The sequence below is a fragment of the Trichechus manatus genome, unplaced genomic scaffold (assembly GCF_000243295.1).
Source record: "Trichechus manatus latirostris isolate Lorelei unplaced genomic scaffold, TriManLat1.0 scaffold00164, whole genome shotgun sequence".
NCBI lineage: Eukaryota > Metazoa > Chordata > Mammalia > Sirenia > Trichechidae > Trichechus > Trichechus manatus.
In genome coordinates this window covers 3,846,668-3,863,809 of record NW_004444100.1, presented here as the reverse complement: position 1 = coordinate 3,863,809, position 17,142 = coordinate 3,846,668, and the positions used below count along the sequence as shown (strand labels likewise).

General features: G+C 37.0%; 1 protein-coding gene across 1 annotated transcript in view; it reads left to right on the top strand.

The window, feature by feature from the left end:
• Positions 1–17,142, top strand: part of PTPRR (protein tyrosine phosphatase receptor type R) — a 362,799-nt gene that overhangs the window by 276,191 nt on the left and 69,466 nt on the right. Inside the window, exons 7-8 of the mRNA XM_004386446.1 lie at positions 7,519–7,705; positions 10,154–10,238. Of these exons, the coding sequence (XP_004386503.1) occupies positions 7,519–7,705; positions 10,154–10,238 (272 nt within the window). The remainder of the gene's footprint in view (positions 1–7,518; positions 7,706–10,153; positions 10,239–17,142) is intronic.

The window sequence follows — 17,142 nt, the reverse complement described above, 5'->3', positions numbered from 1 at the left end:
ATTGTCAGATGTGATCATTATGATAGTAAGGCATAGGGAAGAACAATAGGACTGCAGGCCCCAGACTCACAATATTTCAGAGCTGGGGAGCACATTAATATAAAAGTTTTACTTCTCACCATGTAGGATTAGATGTGTATATTAATGAAGACAGCTCTGAAAAAATTACATATATTTTTTACAAAACAACAAAAAAAATTAAGACCAGAAAATCTCTCAAAGATCAAATCTGCTTGCTTTCATTCTGCACTAAATTCTTCTAACGATCGCATGTTTTCCCATTTCACGTACTTGAAGATCAGCAGCTGCCACCATTTCCCACTGAAACTTAATTTCATAACCCAATAGTTTAAAAAGTACATCTTCCTGGACTACAGGCAAAATGGTCATTTGTTTCATTTTGCTGTTTTACTGCCATTTCCATTCTTTATTGGGTACTAAATGAGGCGGCAGACTTGAAGTCTCACTGTTCTTGGCAGCCAAGATACCGTACTGCAAAAAGAAGAGCCACAAATGAAAATTAGACAAAGCCCATGGACACAACGCTGGAAACCGTAGTCCCTTCTGCCTAAATCCTGCTTCTAAATCCCAATTTATAGCCCAAATACCAAGAACATAAACGTGCCTGTTTATTTTTTGGGTTAGTCCAGCACTCAGTTACAGTGTTCCTATATTTTTAGCCGTTTTTTCTAGCTCTTGATCATTAGGAAAAATGTTGTCCATTAAACAGTTTCAACAAAGAGTTGTTTACATTCTCTTGCTGAAATGAATGTGTGGCCCTGGCCCATAATATTTATACATGTTTTCCTTTTTACTTAATTGTAATTAGTATGCTGTTTATTGCATTCCTTTTACCTTTCCTTAAGAATTTGCCTTTTCCTTCAATTGTTTGCATTGATATCTTTTGAATTTCCTCCCTCGTATTTATTTTTTGGCATAAATAATAATTTGTGCTCCAGCAGGAGCTTGATAAAGCTTTTTATTATGTTTCCTTTTGTCCAACAGCAATCATGAGGCACAAAAAAGACTAAGCGCTTTATCCATAGTTACACAACAAAATAGAAGCAAAGCTTTCAATAAAAGTTTGTATTCTTTGTTTTCCACACTTGGCTTTATTAAAGGGCCAGGTCTATTTCTATTATTCATGTTGATTTTTTTTTCCTCTACATCTTTTAGATTTTGTTCTCTGTGTCTAAATTTGAATTTTTTTCCTTAACTACGTATGTTTGTTTTATTTTTGAATGTCTTTTTGTTTCTATCCTTGCTTCTTAACATTCTGGTTTATGGAGTCTGTGGAACAAATTCATATTCTCTTAGTTCAGTAAATTATTTTCTCCTTTATTAAATCACTATTCAGAAATAACTAGTTAACCCTAGTATTTCCAGTATTCCCATATTTATAAAATATATCTCTTCTCTAGATTGTTCAGTCAATTGTGTTAGAAATATTGAAAAGCTTCTTGAATGAGGGGATAAAAGGTAATTCTCACCTTTACCAAAGCTCAAAATAAATTGCAAATAGATTAAAAGATTAACTTTTAAAAAATATCAACTTTAAGGAGAAGAATTTCTATTATTAAAGCCGTGCATGAAACCACAATGTTTGACTGCATATAAATGAAAGTTTAAAAAAAATCCTTAGGCAACAGCAATTGTCTATTTGCAACAGATATGACTGAGAAATAATTAATATCTTAATATACATATGATAATGTTGTTGTTGCGTGTGATCTAGTCAATTGCAACTCATAGTAACCCCATGTGACAGAGTAAGAGTCAATAATAAATGCATTAATGTTACAATATAAAAATTGGGAAAGAACATGAACAGATAATTCTCAAAAGTAAGGACCTGTAAAGAAATAACAGTCATATAAAAATGTATTTATCATTATCTCTAATCAAATAAATAAAAATTAAAACAATAGGTCACTGTCATTACTGCCTATATAATAACAAAAATTTAGAAGTCAATTTAAATGCTAGGGAAGACGTCACTATGAGTGATTTTAATTCCTTTTGTAACACTTCTAAATTTTACAAATTTTCCACAAATAACTTGTGTTACTTTTATAAATTAAAAATACACATTTTAAAATATGTGTGTGTGTGTGTTTAATCTCTTCTCTCTAAGCACATGATCAAAGAATGTGTCCAACTATTTTAATGTTTTTAAGTAGATTCTGATTAGATTTCCTAATTCCACCCTATGTGAATTATCCTAAATATTGTTCGTTCTTTTAAAATAAGAATTAACAAAAGCTGAGATTTTTTCCAAGTTAATGACAGCCTACCATAATATTTCACAACTAGGACAGGAGAGTATTTACCAGGCTAGAAGGGCCATTTTGTAACATGGAAATTGCCCTTTCTGTAAGGTCAACAACCTGTGCAAGTTTAACTCTATGATTGAACTTTGTGGCATTGTCTGAGGTGTTGAGGTGAAGTAATCTGGAATTGTTTAGCATTCAGGGAAATGAACTTGCCATAGTAAAGGGAAAGTTTAAGATAAATAGATTATCAAGAAGGACGTGTTTTTATTTAATGATACGTGTGTAGATTCTATCCATTGATTTCACACCACTAAAGTTAATCTCAGAGCCCTGGTGGCATTGTGGTTAACAGCTTGGCTACTAACCAAAAGGTCGAGAGTTCAAATCCACCAGCTCCTCCTTGGAAACCCTATGGGGCAGTTCTATTCTGTCCTACAGGGTTGATAAACAATTCTCAAGTTTTTAGTAAAGATCGCTTGAAATAGATACCTTAGAGAAGCAGAAGGTAAGAGTTAAGTAGGACGTTGAGTATTTATTATTACCCTAATTTAATAATAGCCGTTTACTCCTTTTTTATAAGAGAGACTGGTGGTTCCGTGGTAGAATTCTCACCTTCCATGCTGGAGGGCCAGGTTTGATTCTCAGTTAACGTACCTCATGAGCAGCCACCACCCATCTGTCTGTGGAGACTTGCATGTTGCTTTGAAGCTGAACAGTTTCAGTGGAGCTTCTAGACTAAAATGGACTAGGAGGAAAAACCTGGAGTTCTACTTCTGAAAATCAGCCAGTGAAAACCCAATGGATCACAACAGTTCAATCCGAAACCCACTAGAGTTTCGTTGTGCATGATGTCACCGTGAGTCAGGAGCTGACTCCAAGGCAGCTAACAGCACCTTTTTACTTACATTATCTCATTAACCCTTGTAAGAACCTTTTAAGGTAGGTACACTTAATTGAGACACATGAGGCTAAATACCCTGCCCAAGGGTCCACCAGAAGGATATAGAAGAGGCAAGGTTTGAGCTCAGACAATTATGACAGTAAAAATTATATTTAAAACCTGAATACTGCCTCCACATTACACATCAATAGTCTTGACCCTTCCTCCCAACAGTTAACTCCCAACTCCATGTAGAACACTGTACAGGCTAACATAGTCTGCCACCATATCTTTCTTCTGGATGGCAAAGCTGAAAGAACTTGGGCAGTATATCCTAACTTAGATTGAATCCTTGCTCGAATATTGTTTTCCTAAGTAAGTTAATTCTTCACCTGTAAAATGGGGGAAAGTAATACCTTAGAGAGCCACTCTGAAGATTTAATTGAGATACCACATGTGAAAGTATTTAGAACAATGTTTGGCAAATAATGATAGATGTTTAATAAATATTAGTTTCCTTTCTTGCTTCTCTTGCCAGACGAAAGTCATGTTTCCTTACAAAGTCAGTTTGCGTGGAAATGCTTCCATGACTCTCAGCTCACCATAGAAGTCTTAAGAAGTTTACTCACTACATTAAATAGAGTTTAGACATGGAATCTCAGAGGTTTTTCATCTCCCAGGTTTGAGCAGTGTATGCTGTGGGAAGCCACAACAGAGGTTGATATAAGCTAAGGTTCTGGATTCTCTCTTCTGGATTGGGCAGGCTTTTTAGAGCATTGTACTTTCTACAGCTTTTGCTTTTCTCTCATCTCTCTTATATAACCTTTCCCTCCACTTCCAAAATACATTTTTACACAACTGAACTCTAGCTAAAGCTGCTTATATGCCATTTCTCAAAGATGCCTTATCACTTCCTATTCTTATGCCTTGTCTCATTCCAGGCTCTCTCTGAAATACCGTCTACAAAAAACTTACCTGTTAAACTTCTACCTTCAAGGCCCAACTCAAATACCTCCTACTTCGTACATCTGCTCTGATCACTCCAGATGGAAGAGACCTTGCTGTCTACTAAACCACTGGAGCACTGAGTATCAGTCATCTGACAGATTGCAGGCACTTTTGTGTCTGAGGCTAAAAACGGACTGAATGGAATAATGGCTTAAAATGGCAACAGATGAGCAATCCCCTAGGCGGCCTCCCCCAACTCCTTATTAAAATATCTGTGAAATCAGCAAAAGCCAGATTTTTACAAATATGTGAAAAACTAAGACCAATAGGCAATGTGTTATCAGAATCAGAAAGAGTTTCTACTAATTTAAAAAGCAGAAGAACTAGATTGAGAAACTTTAAAAACTGTTTTCCCACAAAAATAGATTAAAATTCTTGGCCTGAAAACAGGACCACCTTTTGCTCTTCCTCAACTATTTGCCCCCTACTCAGAAACACAGGAGCCCTGCCACCCACCAATGACCCAAAATAATAAAAATAAAAAGGTGTGGGGCAAACATTCCTCTGTCACATAGGTGATATTTTAGGGGGTAGTCAGGATGCTATCCCCAAATCCCTACCCCAGGGATTTAAAATAGTTAAAAATAATAATAGAATGAGAAAAAGGTTGAAAGGAACATACAAAATAATAATAATAATAGGATGGCAGTATTAATAGTTTTTAAAAGTAAGATGAGAAGCCAAACATAAAATTAAGGGAAAGCAAAATATTTCATATTGTTAAAATGTGCAATGAAAATATAAGTGGTTATGAATCTCTTTGCAGCAAATAACACAAAGGCCGAAATAGATAAAGCAAAAACAATTAGAAATATAAGGAGAAATGACAACACAATTATTGTGGAAGACTCCTATATCTTTCAGGCTTTGATACAGCCAGTAGGAAAAAAGTAAGGAATTACTAGATTGGAATATCTTTAAAAAATATGTAATAATATAATCAATAAGCTTATATGTCTGTGTACTTTGTATATACAGGTATGCGTTGCTTAACATCCACATCGCTTAACAATACATTCTGTGAAATAGGACGTTATGTCATTTGGATGTTGTGTGAACACCATATTATATAGAGGAGAAAGGCGCACAGGACCGTCACTGGGCAGGCCCAGGACCTGCGCCGCCGCCGCAGAGCCAAGGGACTGCTTGAAAACTTTGGCTCTACCACCACCAGTCCTGCGTGGTTGCCGCCCAGTCTCCAAGAGCCGCACCTGGCCCCCACCCTCCTGCCACAGTGCACATTCACCGTCCAGCCGGCTGCCTCCAGGCTAGCCATCACTAGCTCCCTTCCCTTCCTTCCTCCCTACCTGCCTTCTCTGCCCCTCCCCTCATGGGCATTAAACTTTTCCAGCCCCACCCACCCCTCCTCTGCCTCCTCTGCCTGCCGCCTTTCCTGTTCCTCCTCCCACCACTGCCGCAACACAGACCACTCAGCAGCAACCACACAGGAGGAGCAGTGGCCTCGCGCCGGGATTCACGTGCAGGGGCCCAGGCTGAGTGAGGCAGCAGTGTGTTCCGCTTGGCGGCTCCGGCAGCGTCTGGGCGGTCCCTGCCTGAGGACAGCAGTGGGACAGGCAGCCATGGATGGGCACCAGGACCCTCCCGCCTTCCTCCTGCTGCCCCCAGGCTGGGGTGGACACAGGACCTGGAGAGCTAGTGAGAGACACATTGGATCTCCATACTTAGCAAAGTACATCTGCTACATCCCGTTAGGGGAACAGGATTTCTGAACTCTGTTATAACCTTACGGGAACGCGGACATATATGCAGTTGGACGTTGCCCAAATGGATGTTAAGCGACACATACCTCTATGTGTGTATATGTCAATCAATACATAAATAATCAAACTTGTTGCCAGAAAATAGGTGTCTATGAAATATTTAGAAAAATTTATCACAGATGATGTCTCAAAGAAATAATCAAGAAATTTCAAACATTAGAAAGTCAAGCCAATTCTCTGACTTCCATATACTACACCTATAAATTAATAAGAAAAATAAATGCTCAAATACTTAAATAACCATCAAGTTAAAGCAGTAACTAAAACTACAATTACAAGCCATTTATAAATTAACAAAAATGACAGCATCACATACCAAATTTATAGAATGGCACCAAAGCTGCAATCAGAGGCAGACTCACAGGAGTAAAGGACTGGTATGTTCTGTTTAATGGGTTTGTTTTGTGTGTCTTTAATAATTTTCCACTGATGAAAATTAAGCTCTAGCCACTTGAATATTTCCTGAATGAGTAATCCATAATAAGCATGTAAAACACTATTCATAGGAAATAATTTTCTGAACCTAGTATCTGCTATTACTGTCTTTACTCTCGTTTATTTTGACCTGTTGTTCCTGCGCTGCATTTCTTTGGCACACCAGCCACTTGGCACCATATCTGGACTCCTGACACATACCTAATGCCTCCTTAAATTTAATAATTCTTGTGAACCCAATGTCTGACTTTGATCTTCAGTTTCTTGCATGCCATTTATAGTTACTTCTTGGTTCCACACAGCTAAAGTTACTGGTAAGAGGCACTCACACCTTCTACCCAGGACACAAGGGGCCTAGATAAGTTGGAAGAGCCCCACCTTGTCTTCCAACAAAAGAAGGGAAATTACACAGCAAAGATAAATTGTAACTTAGCTTAAGGGTATGTCATCTATATGGACCCTTATAAGTTTGTCACAGAATTAAATAAATATATACATGCATATGTGCATACATACATGTATACATGCATACATATGTACATAAAAGATACAGAAGCTACCTCCTATAACTATCTCATAGAACTCGCTCAGAAGTTATACAAAATACATACTCTTATATTTCAAATTCTAGTTCACTAGAACTAAAATAAAGAAATCATTTTTTCTCTGAGCTTCCCATGTTCAGTAAAATCACAAATACAGTATTTTATATAAAAAACATTAGATGGCAAACATTAGATGGCTATATTGTTTCTATACTGAACTCTTTAACATACATATAAATAAAAGTTGATTTGTGTTACATCTGATTTTTCAATTCAAATGTGATGTGTACTTTCCAAAAATTTTCGCATTAATATTGTTAGCCATTCTATTATTTCTACAGCAAGTACACCCTTTAATAAATTATAGTGCATTTCCTCAGCTCAGAGTTATTCCAGACAACAAAATGGTCTGTTTCCTGTAAAGAAACTATGAATAGTTGCTATAGACAACCATGATACTATAAGAGAAAAGATATTTGGCCCTTATTTCTATAAAAGTTCTCACTGAATTGTGTGCATGTAGAGAAAGAGAAATTTATGTAATCAAAATAATCCATGTGATGTTTAAACCTAATCATCATTCTTCTCCAATGTAGACGAGGTTCCAATGTATCCCTTACATTGGACATGAGTAGCCTGGGGAATGTTGAACCCTTTGTGGCTATACCAACCCCACGGGAGAAGGTAACAATGGAGTATCTACAGTCAGCCAGCCGGATTCTCACAAGGTCACAGCTGAGAGACGTCGTGACAAGTTCACACTTACTCCAAAGTGAATTCATGGTGAGACTGCTGTTTATTATTTACTCTTCAGTGGTATTTTGATACACTAGGCACTAGGGAAGGAGCCCTGGGGGCATGGTGGTTAAGCATTTGTCTGCTAACTGAAAGGTTGGTGATTCAAGAACCACCCAGCTGCTCCATGGGAGAAAGATATAGCAGTCTGTTTCTGTAAAAATTACAGCCTTGGAAACCCTATGGGGCAGTTCTACCCTCTCCTATAGGGTAGCTATGAGCCCGAATCGACTTGACAGCACTGGGTGTTTTTTTTTGTTTTTGTTTTTGGTAGAGATAATCCTGCGGAATTATGATGGTAGTTGAAACTAAGATAGTAGCAGTGAAAATGGAGAGACTCCACAGGACTCTACACGTTGTCATTAATTGGATGACCCACCCAAGGACAAGGAAGAAGTCAGAAATAATACCCCAATTTCTAGGTTGAGCAATGGGAGGGTGTGATGAAATAAGGAACACAGGAGGAAGACCAATTGTGGGCTAAAAATGATGGTGAATTTAAGTTTAGACCCACCAGTACTGCTGGGAATAGCTTAATCAAAACAACACATGCTTTCCCAGAGACCAAGGAATCAGATGAGACCTTTATTGCCCAAAGGGCATCTCCATTTTATGTCACCTTGCATCTTAAATCAGTTGGGCATCTTAAGCCATATCAGTTGAGTATGATAAATTGACCCTTCTAGCGTCAGTTCAAATATTTACAACCACTCTGCTGGTGAAAGATCTAGCAATGGGTTAGATCTACTCTTGGCCCGATGGACTATTGTTAAGTGTCCCAAGTAAAATACAAGCCTGGAGTTTTTTTAATTAGACTTTACAGTGTCATCTTGTTATATATGAAGAAAATGAGACCTACAGGAATGAAAGATCCATTCAATAACTACACATCTAGCTGAAGGCACAGCTGATATTCTTTTCTAGGGCCACAGATAGCTCTTTGTTTTATGAAAGAAGTCCTTAACATAGTCCACTTCCCTAAAAGGGAAGATAAGGAGTACCCAAGAGAGAAAGGATGCTGGAAGATTACAAATTGTCCGTGTGTGTCAGAAAACAAGAGGTGGGAAGGAAGGTGCAAGGGAGGAACAAAGACACTGCCTACTTCATGGTTTACCGAAACACACGGACCTGTTTGAAATTACCAAACTTGAACATGTGGTTTCTATTGTACATGCTACAGTTTTGCTTATTTTGGTACAGTGAAACCGAGACAGTAAAACCTTTTGTTGGAGCAGACAATAGAATGAGTATTATAAATATATAAAATAATACAATTTTAGGAAATGGCATTTAAAAAGTAATCTGCTCCTCTCTGTAGACCAGGTCTCAAATTCATAATATAGTCTGACTTATCTCAAATTTTCACATTGACAGAAAACTAGAACAACTTGAATTAATTTAGAGGTAATTTCTTTCCTTTCAATGAATATTAGCCCGTGACATTATATTTTTTCCATTGAAGAAAGTTTAAATAATAAAAGTACTATTTTATGTGATCTTAGAAGTTAATACTCATTGGTCATTAAATAATATAAAAGTTATTTTATTTCACATTAATCTTAGCTAAGCAATCCTTTGCAGAATTTTAAATTAGAGAACGTACTATTTTATATGATCGAATCCTTCAATATTTGTTTGGACCTTTCTGAAGACATTCACTGGCTGCTTTCCTTGTCCCAGTCAACTACAAATGCTCTCCGTTTTAGGTCTAATGCATTTCCATAGAGCCACTTCTGCTCTGATTTTTCCCTCTCCGATCATTTAAGATGTATGACACATCTTCTGACCAAATAAGAATATTTATATTTTTGTTAAGTGGGAGAATATAGTATTTGGATGTACTTCACTGAAAATATTGCATTTACAACCACAAATGGAACAGCCCAATTATAAACCATTCCCTAATATAAAAATGCATCACTTCCTCATTACTTAAATCAACAAAAAAGCCCTTTATACTGACCATGTTGGAAGGGAGGTTTCACTAATCCTTAAAGAGTCACAATTAATGTTATAAGGGAGTCCATCGTAGTGAAGTTTTCGTTACTGGATGATTTTGTTACTGAGTGTTTTGTTAGGTAATGATTTGAGAAAATTTGAACACATTGTTAAATCAATTTTTGTCCACTTGTTTATATAACTTTCAGCGATTGTATCAGAACAGGATTCTTAAAATTTAACCAAAGGTTTATGTGTCTCTTTAATAACCACGTATAAAATGATATTCTCTAACACGCAGAACTGTTTCTTAGAAGTAGTTAGTCAGGGTGCAGCTGACATGTTTATGAAAGGAAGGGTGTTGGTCAACCAGAGGTGGGAGTCTGTTGTTTTTTAAATTACTTTGAAGTCCAATAAAGCTGTGGAGCAGATGGCCCCCTGTGAAGAGCTTCTTTGTGGTAGCATTAGATACAGTAATCATACCATTTATTTTTGTAGGAAATACCGATGAACTTTGTGGATCCCAAAGAAATTGACATTCCACGGCATGGAACTAAAAATCGCTATAAGACTATTTTGCCGAGTAAGTTTCTTAAATTGAATAGTCTGTATTGTAAGACATAAACCTTCCCTCATTTACCCCTGCCTTATCACTTCCCATCCTTACATCACTGACATACACAACAAATTTGAAGCTGCAAACACATGTCAAGAATAGTAATTATTAAACTGGCCTGAAGTTAATAACTTGACCTTGTATTACTCTTGTTATAACGCTAGGCTCACAATTCCAGTAGATACATAGTTCTAAAACTTTATTGTGCCTCACGTTTAGGCTCAAATGGTTTTCCACAAGGGTGTCAAACAATTTAGTGGGAAAAGAATAGTCTTTTCAACAAATGGTGCTAGGATAATTGGATATTCAAATATAAAAGAAGAAGTTGAACCACTAACTCACACCATATTTAAAAAAAAATTATCTCTGTTGTTGTTGTTAGGTGCTGCGAGTTGGTTCCAATTTGTAGCTACCATACTTTTTTATAGACAGGATCCTGCGCCATCCTCACAATCATTGCTGTTAGGCCGATTGTTGCTGCTACTGTGTCAATGCATCTTGTTGAGGGTCTTCCTCTTTCTCGCTCACCCTCTATTTACCAAGCATGATGTCCTTCTCCAGGGACTGGTCCCTGCTGATAACATGTCCAGAGTACGTGAGACAAATCTCTCCATCCTAGCTTCTAAGGAGCATTCATTCTGGCTGTACTTCTTCCAAGACAGATTATCTCTAAAAAAAATTGTCTCTAAAAGGATCAAAGACCTAGATGCAAGAGCTAAAACTATAAAACCCTTAGAATAAACACATAGGTTTTTTTGTTTGTTTATTGTGATCTTGAATTAGTCAAGTTTCTTAGATATGACACACAGAAATGAAAATAAATGTCCACACAAAAACTTGTACACAAATGTTTGCAGCAGCATTATTTAGTAGCCAAACGGTAGAAACAACCCAAATGCCCATCAACTGCTGAATGGATAAATAAAATGTGGCATAAAATGGAATATTATTCAGCCATAAAAGGGAATTAAAGTATTGATACATGACACAGCATGTATGAACCTTGAAAATGTTATGCTAAGTGCAAGAAGCCAGCCACTAAAGACCTCATATTGTATAATTCTATTTCTATGAAATATCCAGATAGACAAATCTATAGAGACAGAAAATAGACTAGTGGTTGCCTAGGGCTTTGGGGAGGGATGAAGAGTGACTGCCAAAGGGTATGGGGTTCATTTTTAGGATGATGAAAATGTTATAAAATCAGTTGTGGTAAAGGTTGTACATTTCTGTGAGTATGCTAAAAGCCGTTGAATGGTACACTTTAAATGAGTCAATTGTATGATGTGTGAACTATAGTTCAACAGAAAAAAAAAAAAAAAAACCCAAACTCATTGCCGTCAAGTCAATTTCAACTCACAGTGACCCTACAGGACAGAGTAGAGCTGCCCCATATGGTTTCCAAGGATTGGCTGGTGGATTTGAACTGCTGACATTTTGGTTAGCAGCCATAGATCTTCACAACTGCTCCACCAGGGCTCTATATCTCAATAAAGCTGTTATCAAAAAGAGCTTTATTGTACATAACATTCATCTTTTTTTTTTCTTTTTTTTCATAGTTCTGTGCCCCACTCCCGGATATACTATTTCATTAAGTCCACTGTCAGGCCCAGGAAACTATAATTTTAGCAAACGCCCAGGTGATTCTAAGGAGGATGGTACCAGGATGCACTTGAGAGACACAACTATAAACTGTGTTAAAGCTAAGTTGAGATCCATGAAGTTCATTGATGTCAAGCAATGAGATGGATGCCAGGGCCCAGTAAGGAACAAGGAACAGTCTGTAAAATCAAGCTCATGGACTAGAGAGGAGAGACATGTAAACAAGTATTTATATTCCGTTTAATAGGAGCCATAATAGAAACATGGCCTGAGTATAGTAATATAAAGAGGACTGAGTAACTAATTCTGCCTGGAGCGGGCCAAAAGGCTTTGGCGAGAAAGTAACATTTTCAACCACTAAACAATAGATGTAGTTGGGTTTTGGCAAAATCCATAAATCTCTATCTACAATAGCTCAGAAAGATGAAGCCACACGGGCCTTAATGAAGTACTGACATTGAAATAATGGAGTCTTCATAATTGAGTCCAATAAATCACTCATAAGGTGCCAAATACTCCATATTTTTGCCAAGTATTAAAGTAGAGTAGTTAAGGAGTTAACTGTTAATGGTGTCCACTGGGAAGCAAAGACTATGTTAGTGCTTGCTTTCCCTTCTGGTAGAGTTGGAAGTACATCATTTTTAGAGTCACTCTCTATAACATACTTTTAACTGGTCTATACAGGTAAATCTATTTATCTAAGATATAGTCAGAGTCCGTGGGTGGTGCAAATGGTTTACACACTTGACTGCTAACAAAAAGTTGGAGGTTCAAGTCTACCCAGAGACTCTTCAGAAGAAAGCTCTAGAGATTCACTTCCAAAAAATCAGCTCTTGAAAACCCTGTGGAGCAGAGCTCTACTCTGACACACACAGGGTCTCCATGAGGTGAAATCAACTTGGTAGTAACTGGTTTTCAAGTATGGTTACTGTAGAATGGTATTTCATGGCTACAACTGGCAGACTGGGATGAAAATGCCAAATATTGACTAGTGTTCTCTCTCTTTTTCTATCTCTCTTTCTCTGTTAATTTTTTTTTAATCTAAAATATTCCAAACGTAAATAACCAGGGCATATACATCCATGCCAGTTATATCTACCTAATGATTAGGATTATTTTAAAAGTTCAGCCTTCTCTATTTCCTGTCCAGATGACATCAAACAACCGCTTCATAGTCCTGTGTCAGCTTTTCCATTCCCAGAACTGGGTGGATCACTTAAACCAGGGCACCTGTGCTGACAACTAATGTTGTACGTGATGAATTTTCTGTTGAAATTGTCTATAGCCTGAGTACTCCACCCACCCCCTATTGTCCAAATAATTATAATTTATGAAATATAGCTTAGAGAAGCCACACCCTTGGTTGAGAAGTCATCAGAAAAGGCTGGAGGGAATATGCCAAATTGTTCTTTATGGTTTATTTTAGACTATTAATATGATAGAAATTTGAAACATTACATAAAATAATGATTAGCATATGATCAAGATTTTAAATATTATGATCATTTTTGTTGTTTTACCCTATAGTCAACTCCTCTTAAGTTTAAAAGCTTGCCGACTTGTACATAATAGAGAGGTCTTGAGGATGTTTTGCAGTAACTATATGAATGGCCAGAAACCAATTAAATTACAGCTGTTTCACTGAGAACACTATCAGACTGATTCAGAACTACTACTAAATGGTAGCTTAAAGGGCTAAGATCAATTTTATATCAAATTATTTTGCAATATAAACAAATATTATTGATAAAAAAAGTCTAAATTCCAAATCATAAAAGCAATGGGGAAAAAACTGATTATATTTCAATATATTATTTGCACAAGTATAATAATAATAAAATTTTATGTATATTTCTTCCATGCATACTATTTATTTATACAAATATAAAACAATACATGCATAATTAAAGGAAGCCTATTTTCTCTGGCCATGATTTTATATTTAAAAATGTAATGTCTAATGTTGTTTCCTACCTACTTTATACTTCCTATTTTATTATATTGAGTGCCTAGCACAGAGTAGATATTGAAATAAATAAACCATTTGTTAAGGCAACAAGATGTGTGGATAAAGCAAAATATTGGAGTCAGACTGATCTCCCACCCTGGGCAAAAACGTTTACAATTTTTGGCAAGTTACTTAATCTTCCCATGCCATCCTTTCTTCCTCTGTAAAAATAGTGGTAATAATATTACCCCACAGGGCTGTTGAGAGAATTAAATTATAGTAAGTGTGAAATGCTGAGCAAAGTTTCAACTAATTGTAATCCCTCAGCTAATGTTAGTTTCTTCTTTCCCTCCAAATGTAGTTCAAGATGAAGCCGTCATTAACCAATTGCATAAAATAGGGATACTGTGTAGAGGAAACTTTACAGTTTCAAAAACAGAATACTCAAAGGCTGTGTTTGCTCCTATAATTTTCACATGGTTCTTCAAAAGTGAGTGTTCGTATAATCCCCGTCTTACATTGCCAAGATCAGCAGTGTCCACTAGAACTCTCTACAATGGTAGAAATGTTCATTATCTCCAGTATGGTAGCCACTAACCACCTGTGGCAACAGAACATTTGAAACACGGCTAGCACAACTGAAGAACTTATTTTACTTTATTTTAATTAAGTTGAATTTAATTGGCCACATTGGCTAGTGTCCACCATATTGGACAGTGCAGGCCTAGGGTCTTCTCTCTCTCCTGCCACAAATTTGAAAAATGAGTCCCAGTTACCTTAAAGGTTAGGCCAGTCCCTGCTTTCCTCTCATTTCCCACTTATCCTGCAGCCATCTATAAAAACCATCCTATTCCTCTCATCCCTGCTTTGCTCATCTCTAGCGGTGACACACTTCTCCCCCATCTAATCGCTTCTTCTCTTGACTTCAAACCTAAAACCCATTTCTTCCTGGAGGGAAAAGCTTGAGGACAGAAAAATCCCTTGAAAAAATCTGATATGATGACAGTCAAAATATCAAGATTCAGGTACCATTTCATCTGTTGAAAAGAAATCTTAAGATCACCAGAAGGTATTTTAGAGTGACCAGGGTGGGGAAACTTCATACATTCTATACACCAAGTGTATATGTGTTCACTAATTTGCTGAGAGGAAGGAAGAAAAAGGAAGCAGGGAAAAAGGGAGGGAGGGAGAAATGAAACAAAGGAAGGAAAAGGAGGGAGGGAGGGAGAGAAGAAGAAAGGAAAGAAAGGAGGGAGGGAGGAAGGAAAGAAAGGAAGAAAAGAAAATGAGAAGGGCAGAAAAAAGAGAGGAAAAGTGATCAGTGCTAAAGTAATATTGGTAATTGTTATTGATACTATGCAGATGTATGATAAATAGCATGCTATTTAATATATAATTCAGAAATCTCCATTCTAAAAAAATTATAGTGAACTTGGCTAATATGTAGTTTAAGATGTATAACATTAATAAAATTATAACAGCAGTTATGAAAATGATGATGATGATGATGACAGTGATGATAAAATTTTTTTTCTTTAATTCTTGGCAATTACGTTTGTTAGTCCAAGCTAACATATTAAAAAAGCTTTGGATGGAACCCTACATTTTCTCCTATACTGTCGTATATGATGTTCTTGCTTTAAAAAAAAGGTATTTGGAAACAATAAGTACTAATTTCCAACATAAACTTAATTTAGCTAGACAGTTTTTAAACTAAACAATTTATAGGGTTGAGTCCTCAGTAAATCATATACATCATACCAAAAAACAAACCCACTATCGTCAAGTTGATTCCAACTCATAACCCTATAGGGCAGAGTAAAACTACCCCCACAGGTTTTCCAAGGCTGTAAATCTTTACGGAAGCAGACTGCCACATCTTTCTCCCATGTAGTTGCTGGTGGGTTCAAACAGCCGACTTTTCGGTTAGCAGCCACGCGCTTAACCACTGTGCCATCAGGGCTCCTTAAATACATCACAGGCATTAGAAAAACTGAAGGAAGAAGGACTTTTTTCAAACTTGACTGGTTTAGGGCATTTGGAAATTTCTAATACTCAGTGGATACTGAAAAGGAATGAAAGCTTCCCTGTCTCCTTTGCTAAGAATAGGAAAAAAAAAATTGAGAAAGTCAAAAGTAGTGTTTTAACTCTTTCTAATAGAAATTACCTCTGATATTAACTAGAAATCACAAAAGATACAGAAGTTAATAAAATACAGCCCTTGGGCTCAAGGAACTCACCAAAATCTAGAAATTTAAGCACTTAAAATACAAGATGATGATGTTGTTGTTGTTAGGTGCCGTTGAGTCGGTTCCAACTCATAGCGACCCTATACAGCAGAACGAAACACTGCCCAGTCCTGCGCCGTCCTCACAATCGTTATTATGTATGAGCCCATTCTTACGGCCACCGTGTCAATCCATCTTGTGAGGGTCTTCCTCTTTTTTGCTGGCCCTCTACTTTACCAAGCATGATGTCCTTCTTCAGGGACTGATCCCTTCTGGTAACGTGTCCAAAGTATGTGCAACATAGTCTCGCCATCCTCGCTACTAAGGAGCATTCTGACTGTACTTCTTCCAAGACAGATTTGTTCATTTTTTTTGGCAGTCCATGGTATATTCAATATTCTTTGCCAGCACCACAACTCAAAGGCATCAATTCTTCGGTTTTCCTTATTCATCGTCCAGCTTTTGCATGCATATGAGGCGATTAAAAACACCATGGCTTGGGTCGGATGCACCTTAGTCTTCAAGGTGACATCTTTGCTTTTTAACACTTTAAAGAGGTCTTTTGCAGCAGATTTGCCCAATGCAATACATCCTTTGATTTCTTGACTGCTGCTTCCATGGGTGTTTATTGCGGATACAAATAAGATGAAATCCTTAACTTCAGTCTTTTCTCCATTTATGATGATGTTGCTTATTGGTCCAGCTGTGAGGATTTTTGTTTTCTTTATGTTGAGGTGTAATCCATACTGTAGGCTGTAGTCTTTGATCTTTATCAGTAAGTGCTTCAAGTCCTCTTCACCTTCAGTAAACAAGGTTATGTCATCTGCATATCACAGGTTGTTAATGAGTCTTCCTCCAATCCTGATGCCCCATTCTGCTTCATATAGTCCAGCTTCTCTGATTTTTTGTTCAGCATACAGATTGAATAAGTATGGTGAAAGGATAAAACCCTGACACACACCTTTCCTGATGTTAAACCATACAGTGTCCCCTTGTTCTGTTAGAACGATTGCCTCTTGATCTATGTACAGGTTCCTCATGAGCACAATTAAGCATTCTGGAATTCCCATTCTTCTCAATGTTATCCATAATT